We start from the raw sequence: 18,805 nt of genomic DNA on the forward strand, positions 1-18,805 counted from the left end.
AGATAACAAGTGGAGGGATGCGTGGTGGTCAGGTCACTGATGTCCAAGTAGCTGATAGGCAAGAGGGAGACAAATGCATTGGGTATGTACTTGTGATGTCACTCTTGGCTGAATAGCTGATTGGCCAGGACCAGGTGCATGGCCTCTACAGGTGCATGTGAGGTCACCAGAGGCTGAATACATCAACAGCGAGAACATGGCAAGAGGTGTATATGCACTTGTGAGGTCACTGGTGCCTGAGTAGCTGACAGGGCAGGAGCAGGCATCTGGCATTGTACTGGTTTTGGCTGGTGTAGAATTAACTTTGTATTTAGTGAAATAGTGAGCGAGGGACTGTGTGGGGCTGAGCTGCTGGCTGGGGTTAAACCATGACAAGTACATGTAGGTTGTTTTGAGGTCACTGTTGCCTGAGTAGCTGATAGGGTAGAAGCTGGCCCATAGCTCGTGGCTGTGGTGATGAGGTCACTCACACCTGAGTAGCTCATAGGCCCACGGCATGTGTAGGTGCTTATAATGTCCCTGCTGCCTGAGCAGCTGATAGGGTAGGAGCAGGCCCATAGTTTGTGTTGGTGGGTTTGAGGTCATTGGTGTCTGAACAGTCGATAGGCCAGCAGCAGGCCAATGTCAGAGGTAGATGCTATGGCATCACCTGTGGCTGAGTAGCAGATAGGGCAGGAGCATGCCCATGGTTGTGTTTGAGCTTATGATGTCACTGGTGCCTGAGCAGCTGATAGGGCAGGATCTGGCCCATAGCTTGTGTAGGTGCTTCTGATGTCACCTAATAATCTTTAGACCATGTCCAAATATGGCTTTTTGGAAGAACCATTGCCAGAAGAAGTCCATACACCGCACACACGTGTGACAGTGTGACTCATGCACACACAGCAGTGGCAGCAGGAGGGTGTGAGGTCACTGTCAGTGTAACTCATGAGCACACAGTGGTGGCCATAGGAGGGTGTGAGGTCACATCACCAATGGCACCCCGTGGCCGTGGGGCTCAGCGCAGAGCAGCCGTTTGCATCAGAGGGGCATCACAGCAGCTGCGAGGCTGAAGGAGCAGCCCCAGCAGCCCTGGCTGGAGCTGTCAGGGTGGGGATGGCTCAGGGGCACCACAGGGATGTGCCTGGGCTCTGCGCCAGGAGGAAACCACAGACTTCCTGCCCGGGCTCTGCGGGGGGGAGCACAGGGAGCGCTGCGAGGTCACGTGGGCTGTGGTTTGTGCACCTGCAGGCTGCAGCTCCCGAGCCACCCGTGGGGAATAATGGCCCCTCGGTGACATGCTGAGAGTCAGGGATATGTCTGAGCTGTGTGTCTGCTGCCAGGACAGGGCCATGTCCCAGCTCCAGCTCCATCTCATTGGAAGGGACCTTCCGTGGGGCTCTCCAGGGAGGGACGGGTGAGCCAGCGCTCCTGGGATGGGGCTCTGGCCTGGGATAAGGCCCTTTCCCAGCTGCTGCTCCAGTACAGAGGGGTCTGAAGCAGGGACAGGGGCTGTTTCCTTCCCTTTCTGACACAGCGCCCGGTGCAGTCCCAGCCCTGTGGTTCCCATGGCATGGGGATGGCTGGACACTCGCAGTTTGGGCTCTTGGTTGTGCCCAGTATAGGAGATGCTCAGTGCTCCTGGTCCACACAGCAGGGTTCAAGGCATGAAAAACCCATTTCCCCCACTACAACTGACCCTGTCCTGTGACGCCCCACCACCACAGTGACGTGACACCTGCAGCGGAGCCATCCCTCATATATGGTCATGAATGGCACTGGAGAAGTTCATTGGAGGGTTGGGCTGTGTCGGAGGGGAGATAGGTCCCGATAATGTCTAAAAAGGGGCTGCTGCTTTGATTGGCTCCTCCTGTAGCTGGGCTGGCATCAGCAGAGATATATTGCCCTCCCGTCGTCATTGTCCCCACGAGTCCCCAGGAGCTGTGGCAGGGAGTGTGGCGCAGCAGGGATGTGCGGACAGGGCAGGAGGCTCAGGATGGGCACAGAGGGACTCCTGTCCCCTCAGATGCTGTGGCTGCTCCTCTGGATACAGCTGTGCAGGGGTAAGTGCCATCTCCCTTGTCCCACAGCACAGGGCCAGCAGCTACCTGCGTGGTCATTAGGATCTGTCAGGGAATGGGGATTCTTTGCAGGTGCTACTGAGACGAGGGGCAGAAGGTGCTCAAGTCCCTGGACCCTGTGCCCACCTGGGTGGGAGAGAGTATCATCTCCTTCTCCAGGGCTCCACCGTCTAGGGCAGCCTGTGCTTGTCTGGATTCATAGACACCCTGTCATGGGGTACCCTTTTGGGACTCCCTGTTCCCTAGCACTGAGGTGGTCCAGTGGGTGATGGCAGCACCCAGAGATCCCCCCAGGGCACTGCCAAGCTCTTGGGTGCCCCAAAGGGATTTGTGTGCTGCTCCCTGCCCCCTTGTTCCAGGGGAGCCCTGACCCCACAGGAACAGTTTGTGTCCCACAGAGAGAAGGGGAACGGTGCATCTACCGTGGAGGGACATCCTGCCTGGGGGACACGGCCCAGTGCAGGGACTGGGCTGACACCAGGGGTGAGGAGGGGATGTAGGTGCAGGGACCTTCTGGATCGTCTCAGTGGGAACACGGAAAGCCCTGGGCATGAGGGTGGGTGTGGATTGTGGTGGGGCAGGCAGTTTGCATGGGAAGCTGCAGGCCTGAGCACATGGGGCTGTTCAGGGGGTGCTGGGGAAGAGCAGGTGCCCAGCGCAGAGCTGGGCAGTGTGCAGGTGGCCATAAGCAGCAGGGAGATAGCCATTGGGCTGTGAGAAGATGCCTTGTGTGGTGGGATGGCAAATGACTCAGCAGGGCCAGAGCTGGGCACGCCCAGCCTTGTTCAGCCCATGAGGATAGAAGGAACCCCTGAAGTGCCCTGGGGACAGCCTGGAGGGGAGTGGGCTCCCACCCTGGTACCTCTGACTCCACGCTGTCAGGGGGTTCCCTCAGACCCACAGTGCTGGGGCTTGGTGCTGTCCTGACCCATCTAATGTTGGTGTTTGAAGGTGCTGTGGAGGTGAGGCTGGCGGATGGCGGCAGTCGCTGTGCTGGGAGAGTGGAGGTGAAACACCAGGACCAGTGGGGAACCGTGTGTGGTCACTACTGGAGCATGAATGATGCAGCAGTGGTTTGTAAGCAGCTGGGCTGTGGGTCTGCTGTTGGAGCTCCTAAGTATGGACACTTTGGGAAAGGATCTGGCCCAACTTGGATGAATAATGTTGGGTGTAAAGGCACCGAATCTGCCCTGTCTGACTGCACACACAGTGGATGGCGTAAACATAACTGCATTTATGCCCGTGATGCTGGAGTGATGTGTTCAGGTAAGGGGACAACCTATTCCCCACATCTGGGGCTGGGACGGTGGAAGGGATCCGGCTGTGCCCTCAGAGAACAACAAGCGGGTGCTGGAGCACAGCACAATGTGGCCGGTCACACTGCCAAGCTTGGACTGTCATTGCTGATGTCCCCAGTCCCTGGGGAAAGCCCAGAGGGAGCCTACCCCAGGGTGAACTAACCCTGCCACAGGGTCTCAGCCCCCTTCAGTCAGTGTCTTGGGCTGCAGATGAACCTTCCATCCCTGCCCCATTTTGATCACTGGTATCCACTGGTCTCCACCCATTCTGCCAGTTCCCAGCCAGCCATGCTGAGGGTCCTGTGCTGGAGAAAACTGCAGGGAACTTTCATGGAACACCACACCTTGGAGGAACGGCATGAGATGGCTGGTCCCTGTGGCTCATCCTCCCTCACAGGCATGAGTACCTCAACTGAATCAAAAGGCTTTTCAGAGAGCATGAGCGCGGGGCCCTGGGCAGAGGAGCAGGCTGGCACACAGCCCTTCGCCTCCTGTCCCCAGGGCTCGGCTGTGTGATCTGGCACTGTGAGGCCTCGGAGCTTGGCAGCTGCTTGACTCTGGCTGCTCCCTACTGCATCACTGTGTGCCCAGGTGGGCACTAGGACATCCCTGGGGCTGTGACAGCCCTTCAGGGACATGGCCACATGCAGGCAGTGCTGCCCTGCTGCCCAACCCTTCCTGCCTGCCCACAGCTCCCCACACTGCCCCATGAAACAGGGGCATTGGCCACACACACTGACTCTCATCTGTGCCTGCTGTTACCCTCCGAGACAGCGTGAGCCTAGGGGCATGTGCGGGTCCCCTGCCCCTCTGCCTGACTGTCATTTTGGGACCTGTGCACTCTGGGCAGAGTCCTGTGTCCCTGGCTGACGACACCCTCTCAGAGCAGCCATTGGATGGGTCTGGGCAGGCACCACCCGTGGTAACATCTGCACCGTTTCTATGCTCTGTGAAATCTCCCTGCTAACAGGAACCTCCCCAAACCCCATAACACTGCTGGGAACGGGTTCTATTTACATCTGCATCAAGGTGATGGCCCCACCTCGTCCCATGCTCTGCAGGGATTGAGCAGGCTGCAGCAGTCATTATCATCTGGGTCATTTCTCCTGGACCTGAACTGCGCACACCTCTGCGGTGCCAGGGGGACCATGCCAGGCAGCACAGGGCACCTTGCGCAGCAGCAGTTTGTCTGAGCGGTGCCTGGTGCTGCGACAGACACATAATGTTGAGTGAGGTGATGGTGTAGTGAAGGGGTGCAAGGGGGCCTGGATGTGTTTGTGTCACCAACACTCAACCAGCAGCTTCCTCTGGGATGTGCAATGGGTGAATTGGTCACAGCTTGCTCAGAGGTGATATGGGATGTGGGCATGTAACTGCCAGAGGGCTCTGGGAACTCCCAACTGTTTTGGGTTTTTTCTAGAATTTGTCCATCTGGTGGAAGGGAAGAGCCGCTGCTCAGGACGTGTGCAGATCCATGATGGGGACCAGTGGAAAACTGTCTGTGCTTCCCACTTTGGTCCCAAAGCTGCTGACGTGCTCTGCAGGGCGTTGCAGTGTGGCACAGCCCTGCCTGTCCCTGGAGGAAGTCCCTTTGGAGAAGGGGTGGGTCCCATCTGGGATGGAGAGCTGCAGTGTGTGGGGAATGAATCCCTCCTCGCCTCCTGCCCCAGGGGGTCCCCCAGGGACCAGCCCTGCACCCAAGCAAACAGCGCTGTTGTCAGCTGCACAAGTAAGGACTCAGGGAGGGGTGTTGAATACTGGGGCTGTACTGGGGGCAGGGGAGCAGAGCACGGACCGTGTTGGCCTTGGCATGAGACCAGGAGGGGTGATGTTTTCTTCCACAGTCTTCAGTTATGCAGCGAAAGACACAGAAGCCAATGTCCCACTTCTGTTCTGTCCTCAGGAATTTGGTGCAGGGCTGCAGAAAGGTTCAGGATGGGGACAGAGGGACTGTGTCCCCTTAATTACTGTAGTTGCTCCTCTGGGTGCAGTTGTGAAGGGGTCAATGCCGGCTGCCCTGTCACATTGTGCTGGGGCCAAGGAGCACCACAGGGATCCCTCTGGAAATGGGGCTTCTTCCCATGTGTCAGTGTGACAAGGGGTAGAAGGTGAACAGGTTCGTTGACCCTGTGCTTCTCTGAATGGGAGAAGGGCTTTTCTGTTTCCAGGGCTCCAACTTTTATGGCCGTTAGTGGCTGAGTGTGTCCATGGTTTTGCCATCCTTGGGCACCCTTCCTGGAGCCCGGGCTCTGCCAGCTCTGTTCCTTGTGAGCTGGTGGTGGCTTAAGTGGTGGCTCTTTGCTCTGTTATCCCAGAGGCACAGTCAGCCTGAGGGGTAGCTGGGAAGGGGTGTGGGCTGTTCAGTCTTGCCCTGGAGTCAGGGTGAGACCCAGCCTGAGCAGGAGTAGGTTGTGCTTGTGGAGGCAAGGGAAGTGGGGTGTCTGTTCCCACAGGCTCACAAGGAGGTGGCTGTCCTGGGGGATCTTAGACAAGGGCAGGGCTGGCTTGATGCCTGAAGACAAGAGGGGGCATGGGTTGGGAGGCCTGCTGGGACCATCATGTTGCTACAGAGTGGACACAGAAAGGCCTGAGGGTGGAGGATGAGTTGGGAGGGGCCCAGGGCAGGCTGTGGTGCAGGGGAGCTGGGGGCTCTGGGGAGGAGCAGCTGTGTATGCTTGGGGGGGCCATAGTGGGGACAGGTCTGTTTTCAGGGTGCTGGCTGGAGAGGAGCAGGTGCCCTGGGTGGGCATGGGCCAGGGGCAGGGGGCTGTTGGGCTGGAAGGAAGTGCCAAAGACTGTGGGGCCACAAATGACCCAGCAGGGCCAGAGCTGGGATCCCCAGCCTTGCACAGCCCATGAGGATAGAAGGGACCCCTGAAGTGCCCCGGGGACAGCCTGGAGGGGAGTGGGCTCCCACCCTGGTACCTCTGACTCCACCTGCCCAGGACTTCCCCCAGACCCACAGTGCTGGGGCTCAGCGCTGTCCTGACTGTTCCTGTATCAGTGTTTGAAGGTGCTGTGGAGGTGAGGCTGGCGAATGGCGGCAGTCGCTGTGCTGGGAGAGTGGAGGTGAAACAACAAGGCCAGTGGGGGACCGTGTGCAGTGACTCTTGGGACATGAATGATGCAGCAGTGGTTTGTAAGCAGCTGGGCTGTGGGTCTGCTGTTGAAGCTCCTAAGTATGGACACTTTGGGGAAGGATCTGGCCCCATTTGGATGGATGATGTTGGCTGTAATGGCACCGAATCTGCCCTGTCTGACTGCACACACAGCGGATGGGGTGAAAATGACTGCACTCATTATTATGACGCTGGAGTGATGTGTTCAGGTAAGGGGACAAACTGTTCTCCATCTCTGGGGTTGGGATTGTGGAAGGAACGTGGCTGTGCCCTCAGGGATCAACCGTCAGGCACCAGAGCATTGCCCAATGTGGCTGGTCACACTGCTGAGCTGGCACTGTCATTACTGGTGTCCCCAATCCCTGGGGAAAGGCCAGTGGGAACCTGCCCAGGGTTGCCCTTACCATGCCTGGCCCCTGAGGTGCCACAGATGAACCCTCCATCCCTGTTCTGCACTGTCTGTTGATTCCCATCTTTCTCCTCCTGTTCATCCAGGACCTGTCTGTCTGTGCTGAGGGCCAGGTGCCCCCATGCCAGAGGCACCACAAGTGACTCATGTGGCCACCCACAGTCCTGGCCAAGGGCATGAGATGGATAGCTGTTGTCCAGTTGTCCCCTGGCAGACACAAGTCCCTTGGCAGAGTCAAAGGGGTTGCTTGGAGAGGAGAAGTGCTGGGCTTGGGCAGAAAAGCAGGGTGGCACGTGGCACCTCGTTCCTCTCCCAGGTCACCCCATGAGAGCCTGAGCATGGGGACATTGCCCCGTCCAGGCAATGCTGACCTGCTGCCCAGCCTCTCCTGCCTGCCCCAGCCCCTGGCTGCTCGGTGCCACGAGGGATTTGTCAGCACTTACTGTCTCTGCTCTGTGCCTGCCCTTGCACCAGGAGCTCGTGTAAGCCCAGGGCTTTTCTTCTGTGCACTCTCCTGCCTTCTGCGAGCCATGGGCAGGGACGTGCATGACCAGCAGTGCACTCTGGCTGTGGCTGAGAACCTTTTTCCTGGGTAGGCGCCTGAGCAGGGTGGTGGCACAACGACCAATCACAGGTACAGTCTCACTGTACTTTTGCCCTGTGACATGTCCCATCCACCAACTGTGCCCCCACAGCCCAAGACCCCTGCAGGAACAAGGGGTCTTCTCGTGGCACCAAGGGGATCTTCGCACCTGGCCCTGAGCTCAATGGGGCAGAGCAAGCTGCAGCAGCCAGCAGCGCCTGGGCCCATTTCCCTGAACCCCAAGCCCTCTGGGTGTTACAGTGCCCAGGGACCAGTACTGGGCAGCCCAAGTTCTCTGGGGCAGCAGCACTTTGAGAGATTCCTGTAGCTGTGGCTGTTGGGAGAGAAGCAAGCCCACAAGTGCTGTGCTGAATTCTGAGGAGCAGCAGGCTGGGGGCTGATGTGTTTGTGCCATCAGCACCCCCTGAGAGCAGCTGAGGATGTCACAGGGGTTTTTCCCTTTGACCACCTCTGAGATCAGTCAGGGTATTGCCAGAGGGCTGTGGGAACTCTCAGGTATCTTTGGTCCACATCCATCTGGCTGCTCTAAGGGGACAGCCCCTCCTGAGGATGTATAGTGATCCATGAGGAGGACCTTTGGAAAACTGTCTGTGACTCACATCTTGGTCACAAAGGCACCAACATGGTTTGCAGGGTCTGCTGTGGGTCTGTCACAGACACACACCCTTGAGTGCTGTGATGGTGCAGTGAAAGGGTGCAAGGGGGCCTGGATGTGTTTGTGTCACCAACACTCAACCAGCAGCTTCCTCTGGGATGTGCAATGGGTGAATTGGTCACGGCTTGCTTGGAGGTGATGTGGGATGTGGAATTGTAAGTGCCAATGGCTCTGGGAACTCCCAACTGTTTTGGGTTTTTTCCAGGATTTGTCCGTCTGGTGGAAGGGAAGAGCCGCTGCTCAGGACATGTGCAGATCCATGATGGGGACCAGTGGAAAACTGTCTGTGCTTCCCACTTTGGTCCCAAAGCTGCTGACGTGCTCTGCAGGGAGTTGCAGTGTGGCGCAGCCCTGCCTGTCCCTGGAGGAAGTCCCTTTGGAGAAGGGGTGGGTCCCATCTGGGATGGAGAGCTGCAGTGTGTGGGGAATGAATCCCTCCTCGCCTCCTGCCCCAGGGGGTCCCCCAGGGACCAGCCCCGCACCCACGCAAACAGCGCTGTTGTCAGCTGCACAGGTAAGGACTCAGGGAGGGGTGTTGAACACTGGGGCTGTGCTGCTGCTTGGGGAACCGAGCAGGGACCCTGCTGGGCCGGGTATGAGGACAGGAGGGGTGGATGGGGTTGTCTGTGGCATGAAAATAGTGCAGAAGGAGAACAAGGGCATGTTGTCCCTCTGACCTCTCTGCCAGCTACAGAGGGTACAAGAGCACCAATCCACCCTCATTCCTCCTCCTCTCTCCACAGAGTACACAGGGTTCAGGCTGGTGAATGGCAGCACAGTGTGTGCAGGGAGGGTGGAGGTCCAGGTGCTGGGGACGTGGGGGACCCTCTGTGCCTCGCGCTGGGATCTCTCGGATGCCCACGTTCTCTGTCGGCAACTCAACTGCGGGTTTGCTGAGTCCATTCCTGGAGGAGAGCATTTTGGGAGAGAGACTGGCCCTGTCTGGAGAGACTCATTCCACTGTGACGGGACTGAAGCCCACCTGCAGCAGTGCCCAGTGACCACCCTGGGGGCCTCACCGTGCTCCCAAGGGAACACTGCTGCTGTCATTTGCTCAGGTGAGTGCCAGAAGAATGTGCATTCAATCCATTTGTCATTTGTGTACAACATGGCCACCCAGAGCAGGGCTCCCGTGGCCATACCAGGCTGACTTTCTCCCTGGAGAAACCCTGGCTTCCCCAGGAGCCATCTGGAGGTTTTTCCCTGCTCAGAGTGAGCACTCCACTTTGGGAGAGCTGAGGACTGAACGGAGGCAGGCATCTGTCCCTAGGGCAGTTGCTTAGGCCCCAGCGCCACCACCAGGTCTGGGCTCCTCTGTTCTCATACTGTATAAGGAGCCCAGGACAGGGCTGCAGGGCTCTGTCCCATCCCTCTGGCTGCAGACACCCACATCCCATCCCCACAGAGAGCCCTGCAGAGCCTCATCCCCCCACCCAGAAGGAGCTGCCTGGGTGCCCCCAGCAACAGGAGACCTGGGTGTGAGCTGCAGAGAGGGCCCAGGCTTTGCCCTCTTCTCCTCAGCACAAGGCTCAATCTTGTCCAGTTTGGTGGGGAAATCCCCCCTCGTCCCCCTCCCTGAAGGGTGCCATGCTCCCGGTGCCGCCCATGACCATGGCATCTCTGCTCTCCCCAGGCTCAGCCGGCTTTCAATCCCTGCGGCTGGTGGGCGGAGGGAGCCGCTGCGACGGACGAGTGGAGATCTTCCAGGATGGGGTGTGGGGCAGAGTCCTGGATGACCAGTGGGACGTGCAGGAGGCCAGCGTGGTGTGCCGGCAGCTGCGGTGTGGGGAGGCCAGGACAGCCTACAACCCCCCAAAGCCTGAGCGAGGGACAGGCCCAGTGGGGCTGCGAGGGGTGCGGTGCGCAGGGCATGAGGCCAACCTGAGTCTCTGCAACACCTCCCTGCCTGAGAGCGCGCTGGCGGCAGGGGTTGTGGAGGACGTGGGAGTCATTTGTGGGGGTGAGTGGCACTCTGCAGGCTCCCCAGGTGATGGTCTGTGCAGGCAGACAGTCCCTGGCAGCAACTGGGGTTTGTACCCACTGCAGGGAGTCGGTGGCTCCGGCTGGTGAACGGGGCCGGGCGCTGTGCAGGGAGAGTGGAGATCTACTACCAGGGCATGTGGGGGACTGTCTGCGACGATGGCTGGGACCTGTCTGATGCTGCCGTCATCTGCCACCAGCTGGGCTGCGGAGGGGCAGTGGAGGCAGCCGGCTCTGCTCGGTTCGGGGAAGGCTCCGGGCAGATCTGGCTGGATGGTGTGAACTGCTCCGGGGCCGAAGCTGCTCTCTGGGACTGCCCAGCTGGGCCCTGGGGGCAGCACGACTGTGGGCACAAAGAGGATGCGGGAGTCATCTGCTCAGGTCTGTGCCAGGAGTTGTGGTGGGAGCCTGATTCCTGGGGAGGCCAGGACGTGGGGAGAGCCGGGCATGGCTGAGGCTGTCCCTGGCTGCCTCTGAGCTCCTGCCCGAGCACATCCTGTGGACACCCATCCATGGGCAACCTCAGTCCCACTGGGGGTCCTGGGGAGCTCAGCCATCCCCGAGGGTTAGTGGGAAGGGCAGGGGTGTCTGTCCATCAGGGACTTCTCTTTGCACCTGGGTGCCAAGGGGACATGTTGGCCCTGCCCTTGCCTGGCTGAGGGCCTCGGGTGCAGAGGTGTCCTGGCTCCCACAACCCCAGGGCAGCCTGTTCCCCCTTTGGGGTCTTTTCCTCCCAGAGTTCATGGACCTAAGGCTGGAGAACAGTGACGGCTGCTCTGGGCGTCTGCAGGTTTTCTACAATGGGACATGGGGGAGCGTTTGCTCCAACTCGATGACTCTCAACACGGTGACGCTGGTGTGCAAGGAGCTGGGCTGTGGGGATGGAGGATCCCTGGAAAGACGCCAGCCCTCTGGTAGGGTGTCTGGCCCTGCCTGGCTGGATCGCGTGCAGTGTGGGGAGAGAAACAGCTCCTTCTGGCAGTGTCCCTCCACTCCCTGGAACCCACAGTCATGCCAAGACCTGCAAGAGGAGACCAACATCACCTGCAATGGTAACTCTGATCCTCCCGGGTACTCATGTCACTCCAGATTCTGCTCCGCATTGGCCATAGCCAAGCACAGATAAAGAGCTTGGAGGGGCTTTTCCTTTCCATGTCAGACCCTTCTGCTGCCAGTGGCACAAACATGATCACGGCCACACACGTCCAGCAGCAGTTGCAACCCAGGTTGCCAGCAGCGCCTGGGGGAGGCAGAGGCATCTCCAGGTGAGGTCTCAGAAGAGACCAGACAGGTTTCAGAAGAGCCTTCCTTCCACAGACAAGCTACTGCTGCGCTGTGAACCAGGGAGCTCTTGGGGCTGAGCACTCGGGGTCCCCCCACAGTCCTGTGCGTGTCCCCTGGATGACTGCAGTTCAGTTGCTGCCATAACCAAGATGGTACAGGGAAGCACCAGCAGAGCTCAGCCCCTCTCTCGTCTGCATGATCCCCCAAACCAGCCCCTTCACCACAATGTTTCCTTCTTCAGGGGGACGCCCAGAAATGCCCCTGACCCCGTTGGCCCCGTGCCCCAACTCCACGAGCTGCACAGGTAAGGATTTGCCGCTCTGTGTCTGGCAGGGCTCTGCCTGTTGTCCTGGTGCCATGGGAGGTCTTTGCCTTCTCCAGCCAGGGAGAAGATTCGTGCTGTGGGCGGTGAGGACGGGTGCTCGGGCAGAGTGGAGGTCTGGCACCGTGGCTCCTGGGGGACGGTGTGTGACAACTCCTGGGACATGCAGGATGCCGATGTAGCATGCAGGCAGCTGGGCTGTGGCCGTGCAGTGTCTGCCTTGCGTGAGGCTGCATTTGGGATGGGGATGGGCCCCATCTGGCTGGAACAGGTGGAGTGCCAGGGGACGGAGCCGTCCCTGCAGGACTGCTGGGCCCGGCCTGGGGACGGCGGTGCTTGCTTGCATAAGGAAGATGCTGCCGTGCGCTGCTCAGGTGAGTGACAGGGCTGGAACCCCTTGGTCAGGCATTGGCAGGGAGATGGGGAAGACCTTCAGTGCACGAGGTCTTGACATGGCCCCCGACATCTCATGAGCAAGAATGTTCCTGCAGAGTGCAGGAGGCTGGTGCCAGGCAGGGAGCAGCCTCGTTGAACTGGATGTCCTTTGGCCACTACCCGTGGGGCCCTGCAGACCCAGGGCTATCGCCAGGCTGCCTGTGCCATCCTGCCTGCTTCCCAGAGCAGAGGTTCTGGGCCCAGGCCTGGCTTCTCTTTCGGGCAGTGAAGGAGGGGCAATTTCTGTTGGATGTGTCAGGGACATCTACAGACACCCCCATGGTGTGCTGGGGAGGAGGGTCCCCGCTCCCCGCATACCCAGTGTCTCAGCCCTGCTCTCTTTTTCCTCCTCTGCAGCTACACCCAGGATGGCAACATCCCCATCCCAAGCAGGTAAGTTGTCCTCCCCCTGGGGCTGGGTATCCCCAGGGACAGGCTGTGACTCACAGATGGATGGAAGGGGCTCCTTGCTGGGGTGTGAAAGTCTCTGGAGGAGGCACTGGAGTGGTGGGAGGGTGTGAGGGAGAGTTGTCATTTCTTCAGCAGGGTGGAAGCTTCCCCACACTCACTCCTGGGGCCATCCAGCCTCTGCTGCCTTGTGTGATGGGGTCAGGACTGGTGCTGCCTCCACCTCTCCCAGGCCTGGTTGCTGCCCCTTCCATTTTCTCTCCCCTGCAGTTCCCACCCGAGGCCGTCAGACCAGCAGCGGAAGAGTCTCAGTGCCCGTCATCATCTGCATCATCCTGGGGGCCCTTCTCTGCCTGCTCCTGGCCCTCTTGGCTGGGCAAGTGCTGAGCACCAGGGCTGCGCGCAGAGGTGGGTCCTTCCCCAGAGGTCACAGGGGGAGATACCTCCTGGAAGGACGGTGTGGTGCTGCAGGGGGGTGTCAGCGAGGGTCGTCAGTGAGAGGCACAGACAGAGGTGGGGGGATGAGACAGTATGCTGCCACCTTCACATGTGCTGCCCCACTGAGTGCCTGTCTGTGGGCCACCAGCAGCAAGGACTGGAGAGAGCCCAGAGGTGGGAGGAGCTAGCGATGGGGCGAGGAGGGAAATGGCAGAGTGGGGACGGCCAAGGCTGGCAGTGCTCTAGGTAATGCTGGAGAGGGCTCTGGGGCAAGGGAGATGCTAGGAGGAGTGCGGGGCAGCAGGGTCCATCACCGTGGTGTCAGGTCCCAAGACTGTCCCTCTGCCCAAGCCTGCCCACCCCCAGGACAGGGGCCCTACTATGGACCCATGGGGCAGACAGGCACAAGCTCCAGGTGCAGAGGAAGTGTGGGATCTGCTCCAGGGTGAGATAAGGGGGGCATGATCCAGGGGCCAGAGGGGCATGAGCGCAGTCTTCAAAGGGATGATGCGACGGTGACGCTGCCCCAGAGGATCTCCACAGCGATGTTGCCCTCAGGTGGGATGTGGCAGCAGTGCCTGGGCAGCACAGTGGGGCTGTGCTGTCACAGCAGTCCTGGGTGGGTGCAAGGATCTAGTTTGGGGGAGCACAGTGTGATCCCATTGCCCCTCTGCCTGTCCCTGTGCCAGCCCTGCTTCTGTCCCCAGGCTCCAGGAGAGCTCAGGAGCCCTTCCTTGAGGCTGTGTATGAGGAGATTGGTTACAGCCCAGCTTTGGAGAAGCAGGCCAGGTTTGGTCACTCAGGTGGGTGTGGGTCCTCCCTGGAGGCACATCTGCAGGACCCTTTCCCCTGGCGCCAACCCAGAGCTGATCCCCTGATGCGCCCCCAGTCCATGGTCCCTCTGGTGCTTGGAGCATGGGGTCTGTGGGGAGAGCATCCAGGTCCTGGGCCCAAGAGAGAAGCTTTCCACCAGTCACCCCTGACTGTCTCAGCTGGACATCCCCTCTCTTCTTGCCCCTGCACCCCATGTGGCACCCGAGGAGTGAGGGAAGGGGCTGTCCTAGGGCAACTCTGGAGCAAATTTGGGACAGGGTTTGTCCTGGGGGAGCAGGGTGAATTCCCAGCCCTCCTCCCCATGCAGCCCCAGCTCTGTGGGTCTCCCTTCCCCAGCAGCCCTGACCATGAGCCAGGTCAGTGGGGCTTGCTCCATAACACCCACTGTGCTTCTCTCCAGGCTCCTCTTCAGAGCAGTCCCTGACCCAGCTGCAGCCCTACCCTGGGATCAGTGAGGACGAGGATGGTCTGGGATCAGCACCAGGTAACGGAGGCAGGAAGGGGTTGATCTCCCTGCAGACACGTGATGGACAGAGGAGTCACTGAGTGTCACCATTGGAGATGGCGAGGACATGGGCATCTCCTGTGGTGCTGCCAACCCAGTGTCTCAGCCCTGTGTCCCTGCGCATGCACTCATCCTCTGCTCCGCAGGACATATCTTCTCACTGTCACCAGCTCCCCTCTCCTTTCAGATGTCCTTGTCCTGCCCAGAGATCACCCAGAAGATGGCTACGATGATGCCAGAGAGGTTTCTGATCCGGGGGAGGGAGAGTGGGAAATGCCCAGGATGCCAGAGGAGGGAGCAGGCCCCAGGGATGCACCCAGAGGTGAGAGGGAAAGACAGCACTGCCTGTTCCTAGGGTGACATCCCTGGTGCACACCAAGTCACTACTGTACTGAGGCCCAAACCTCCTGGGAAGGGGGAACCTGCCCCAGGAGGTTTCCTTGAAAGGCCTGGAGGTGGGAAAAGGAGCTGAATGTGGTGAGGAGCAGGGAGGATGGTGGGGTACAGACACCAAGGGGTGAACTGAAATGTCCACCCTTGCTGCTTGCAGGGGTCACCCCATGCTCCCAGAGAAGTGCCGAGGTCCCTGGAGCTGAAGGAGACACCTCATCTCTGTCCCCGGGGAGCATGGGCTATGATGATGCTGAAGAGGTGTCTGTGGCACATCCCCATGAAGACACAACAGCTGTGACACTGTAGCTTGGTGCACAACAGTCCCTGAGCCCCAGGCCAGGAGAGCCCATCCCTGCCCTGCAGCTGGGTGCAGCCGGGAGGGAGGAGAGGTCTGTGCAGCTGGGAGAGCCGTGAGCACCACGGAACTGACTCCCTTGACCCATGGGCAGGAGAAATTGCCTGGAGTTTCCGTATTTGTATTCCCATTTTTATGCTGTGGATCTTTGCTCTTATTAAAAGTCTCTGGGGGCTTTGACCCAGAGCATCTCCTTGCCTGCCAGGTGTCAGGGCATCTTCCTGAGGCTGGTCAGGGGAGCAGAGAACAAAGACACAGTGGTAGGGAAGGGCCGTGTCTCAGGGACAGCAGACTCAGGGTCAGGCTGTTGGGCTGCGAGAGCCCATGGTCCCTGGGGAATAATCTTAGTGACAGAAATATTTCCATCCTGCTGGCCACAGGCAGTTTCTAGCCAAAATGTCTCTATGGTAGGTCCCTTGATGTACCCCTGTGGGAGCACTGATCTCCTCACCTGGGGGTTCCAGCTGCTCTTTCCTCCACGCCCTGCCTCAGCCATGCTGGTCCCACAGTGCAGAGGCCATGACAGAGCTGCCATGTCAGGGGAAGCCCTGGGCTTTTGGCTCATAGAAGTGAGCCTAAGGTGACTACAGGGCCCTGAACACCCCAGCCAGACCAGGGGGGATCGTGGCCCGCGGACCTCCTCCCCCAGTGCTTAGGAGGCAGCTCTGCTCCCCAGTGCCCCAGCACAGAGTGCAGAGCCACTTTCTGGACACATGGGGCTGGGATTCCCTCTCCTCATGCTCTGCCAGGACCCATCTCCATGGGCTGTTCCTGCTGCTTTGCAGACCTGTGGCAGCCCTGGTCCCCCCTCCTCCTGCTCCTGGTCGAGCTCCTGGCCTGGAGAAGGGCCTATCCAGGCAGCTGCTCATGTGGGCACATTTCCATGGCAGTGGAGATTTTGTGTCCCTCCACTAAAACAGGTGCTGCTGAGAGCTGAGCCAGGGTCCCTCTCCCTCAGCTGGGGTTTCACCTGCCCCAGCGCCCATGGGCAGAGAATCCTCTCATGCAGGAGCCAGGCTGGGAGAAGGGTTTGACACCTGCACAGGACCTGGCGCCCAAACTGACAAACTGCCCTCCCTGCTCTCCACACCCTGCCAGCTCTTCTCCAATGGGTTTCTCTGCCACGGGCTGGAATGTGCGTTGGGTGTCTGTGGCAGGATTCCCTGTGGGGAGCAGCTGCAGCTCTGCAGCCCTGCAAACAGCAGGATCTGGCCCTGGAGCAGAAGTGGGGAGGAGGCAGATGTTGGCCACATCCTCTCCTATTGCAGTGTTGCCCCATTCCCTGCTGGGAGCTCCTCCACCTCTGGGGTGACCCTGGGGTGACCCTGGGGGGAGATGAGGTTCACACATCCCTCTGCCCCACACCCGGAAGCCTTCTTGCTGGCAGCCCCCATGGGAGACCAGAGTTCCCAGGGCAAGACCCCCACGCTGATGGGTGACATACATGGGCATTGCAAACACAGCCTCCATCCCCTGCAAAACTCCCACTGGGATAAGCTCCAGCCCTGCATCTCAGAGAAATAAGGTCTAAAAGTGAAGTAAAGAAGAAGAAGGGAGTGTTATCTTCTGGACACAGGATGGTGGACGCCTATGGGCAGTATGGACTCAAGGTGCCCCAAGCGGGGACTGGGGAGAAGAGCCCAGTGCCTGTTCCATGCCACCTCCCCACCAACTCTGCCCTCCCACAGGTATAATATCTCTCCCTTACTCTGGCAGCTGGTAGAGGTTTGCCTCTTCCTTCTGGGAGAAAGAAGCTCCAGGCCTGGGTATGCTGCAGGGGGCAACACCCCTGAGCAGAAGGAACCTGTTTCATGGCATTTGGGGACCTGAACAGTCTGGCCCTGATGGCTGGCTCCATTCTCTGCAGCCAAGCAGGATTGTCACTGTGCCCCAGAGCTGTGGGTGCTCCTGCAGCTCCTGAGGACCTACCTGAGGGGGGTCACAGTGAGACCCCAACCCTCAGCACTGCAGCCCCACACTGGGCAGAACTCAGCTGTGGAAAGCCCACAGGAGACCAGCCTTATTTCTCTGAGTTTGGGCTCACCATGCCCAGAGGCTGGGCACCCTGAAGTGAAAGTCCATGTCTCACACCCCAACTTAGTTGCCAGTGTCTTGCTGGGGAAGCAGCCAAGGCACCATCTCCTGGCTATCGCCACCTCTGCATGGCTGTGGACAGACCTGTGCCTCTCCGATCCCACCAACACAGGGTGGACGGAGACACCAAACACCGCGGGAAGAGGAAGTGGGCACCGGCCCTGCCACTCAACCCTTCGCAGGGCTGTGCCTGACCTCAGCATCTCCACGTTCCCTGAGCTGAGGCTCTGCTCAAACCAGTGGTGATGGTGGAAGGACAAGGACCTGGAGACAGGGTCGGGGTAAGAAATGCGTCTGCTCCAGCTGGGAGTCCCACAGCCCTGCCAGGCTCATCCAGCTCTGACCTTGCTACCTGCTGGCACAGAGGAGGCTTCCCATGTGGTATGGGATCTCCACCTGGAGAAAGGACAATCTCAGACCCTCACCCTTGGGAAGCCACCAGGGCAGTGTGTCCCTGGTACCAAAGGACACCTGAGCTGGACCAGCACACTCACAACATGTCTCTCAGTGCAGCCAGAAAGGATTCTTAGCGTGCTGCTGACATCTTTCCCCTCCCTGAGCTCTCCCCACAGAGGAGCACACTCTGCTGCCAACGTTGTCCCTGGGTGGTGGGTGGAGGGTCTGTGGCACAGGGCAGTGACCTGAGCTCAGGTCCAGCACAGTTGCCCTCTTCTCCTCCAAGAGGGGCTTAGCAGAGGCGGCACACACAGCCCTCCCACTGCCCTCATCCCCTTGCAGATGAGCCCTGGGTGGGCAAGACAGGCCCTCAGGGCCTGGAGAGGACCAGTGCCTGAACTGCAGCCCACACCGGCCTGAGGCTGGGCTGTCAGGGCAGAAGCACCCTTGGAGATGCCGGGGAGTGAACCCAGGACCTCCCCCATGCCAAGCAAATGCTCAGCTCCATCCCTGTGATACCTGCCAGCAGGAGAGACCCTCTCCTCCCATGATGTGTCTGTGACATCACAGCCCTGGTGTCCTCTGGGTGTCCAGGGACCCTCTGCAGAAAACAGCACTGGAATTGTCCTGAGCCGAGGGAAGTCAGGACTGCCTCTGCGCTGGGGCCTGATCCTGGCAGAGGGCTGCACTGCAGAGTGTTGCCCCTTTAACGTCTCTGCAGGGCAATGGGGCAGGAGGAGGCTCTTGCTGCAGGCACTTCTCCCATGCTCTGGCCCCCTCTGGGGTTGGTCGATGGAGAGGAGAAAACCCCTGAGCCTCCTCTGCCCCCCAGTGCAACACCCCTCCGTGCCACATCTGTCCCAAACTCTACAGCAGGAGCAGTGCAACAGGGTGATGGAAACTCCCTCCCTGGGATGAGGGAAAATCCCTCCCCTGGGCTGAGCTGCCCCCAGGCACTGATGGCACCCCCGGGGGTGCGGTGGGGGCATATGGGGACTGAAATCCTATAACCCCTCCTCCAGTCACTGGGCCTCCCCCTGCACCACTCTTCCCACCAGCATCCCTGAGGTGAGGTGAACAGCAGGTGTCCATCTCCCTGGGGCTGAGGGTGTGGGTTGGGCTCATGGACCTTCCCACTCCTTTCGTGCTGAGGACTGTCCTGACAGCAAAGCAGTGCCTGGGACAGCCCTGGCTGGGCTCTGGGGCAGGGTGGGTG

At 59.7% G+C, this 18,805-nt stretch overlaps 1 protein-coding gene across 3 annotated transcripts; it reads left to right on the forward strand.

The window, feature by feature from the left end:
- Nucleotides 1-1,920: 1,920 nt before the first annotated feature.
- On the forward strand, nt 1,921-15,294 carry LOC141915851 (scavenger receptor cysteine-rich type 1 protein M130-like). Of its 3 annotated transcripts, XM_074807733.1 has the most exons (17): nt 1,921-2,042; nt 3,012-3,326; nt 4,779-5,087; nt 6,363-6,686; nt 8,351-8,659; nt 8,889-9,203; nt 9,779-10,105; nt 10,192-10,506; nt 10,863-11,177; nt 11,651-11,713; nt 11,791-12,105; nt 12,524-12,559; nt 12,845-12,982; nt 13,720-13,815; nt 14,247-14,330; nt 14,539-14,673; nt 14,902-15,294. In XM_074807733.1, exons 1-17 carry the CDS (start codon nt 1,949-1,951, stop codon nt 15,048-15,050), a joined length of 3,639 nt encoding a protein of 1,212 aa, XP_074663834.1. In that variant the 5' UTR covers nt 1,921-1,948; the 3' UTR covers nt 15,051-15,294. The 3 variants fall into 3 exon arrangements, with proteins under 3 accessions (XP_074663834.1, XP_074663835.1, XP_074663836.1); XM_074807734.1 differs by lacking the exons at nt 3,012-3,326; nt 4,779-5,087 and having other exon boundaries at nt 6,372-6,686; XM_074807735.1 differs by lacking the exons at nt 3,012-3,326; nt 4,779-5,087; nt 6,363-6,686.
- Nucleotides 15,295-18,805: the final 3,511 nt, after the last annotated feature.

The sequence above is a fragment of the Strix aluco genome, chromosome 27, assembly GCF_031877795.1.
Source record: "Strix aluco isolate bStrAlu1 chromosome 27, bStrAlu1.hap1, whole genome shotgun sequence".
Taxonomy (NCBI): domain Eukaryota; kingdom Metazoa; phylum Chordata; class Aves; order Strigiformes; family Strigidae; genus Strix; species Strix aluco.

Coding starts and splice junctions, on each gene's coding strand:
- LOC141915851 (XM_074807733.1), top strand. CDS start 1,949: ATGTGCGGACAGGGCAGGAGGCTCAGGATGGGCACAGAGGGACTCCTG. Junction 5,088..6,362: donor CGCTGTTGTCAGCTGCACAA/GTAAGGACTCAG, acceptor TTCCTGTATCAG/TGTTTGAAGGTGCTGTGGAG. Junction 11,178..11,650: donor GACCAACATCACCTGCAATG/GTAACTCTGATC, acceptor TTCCTTCTTCAG/GGGGACGCCCAGAAATGCCC.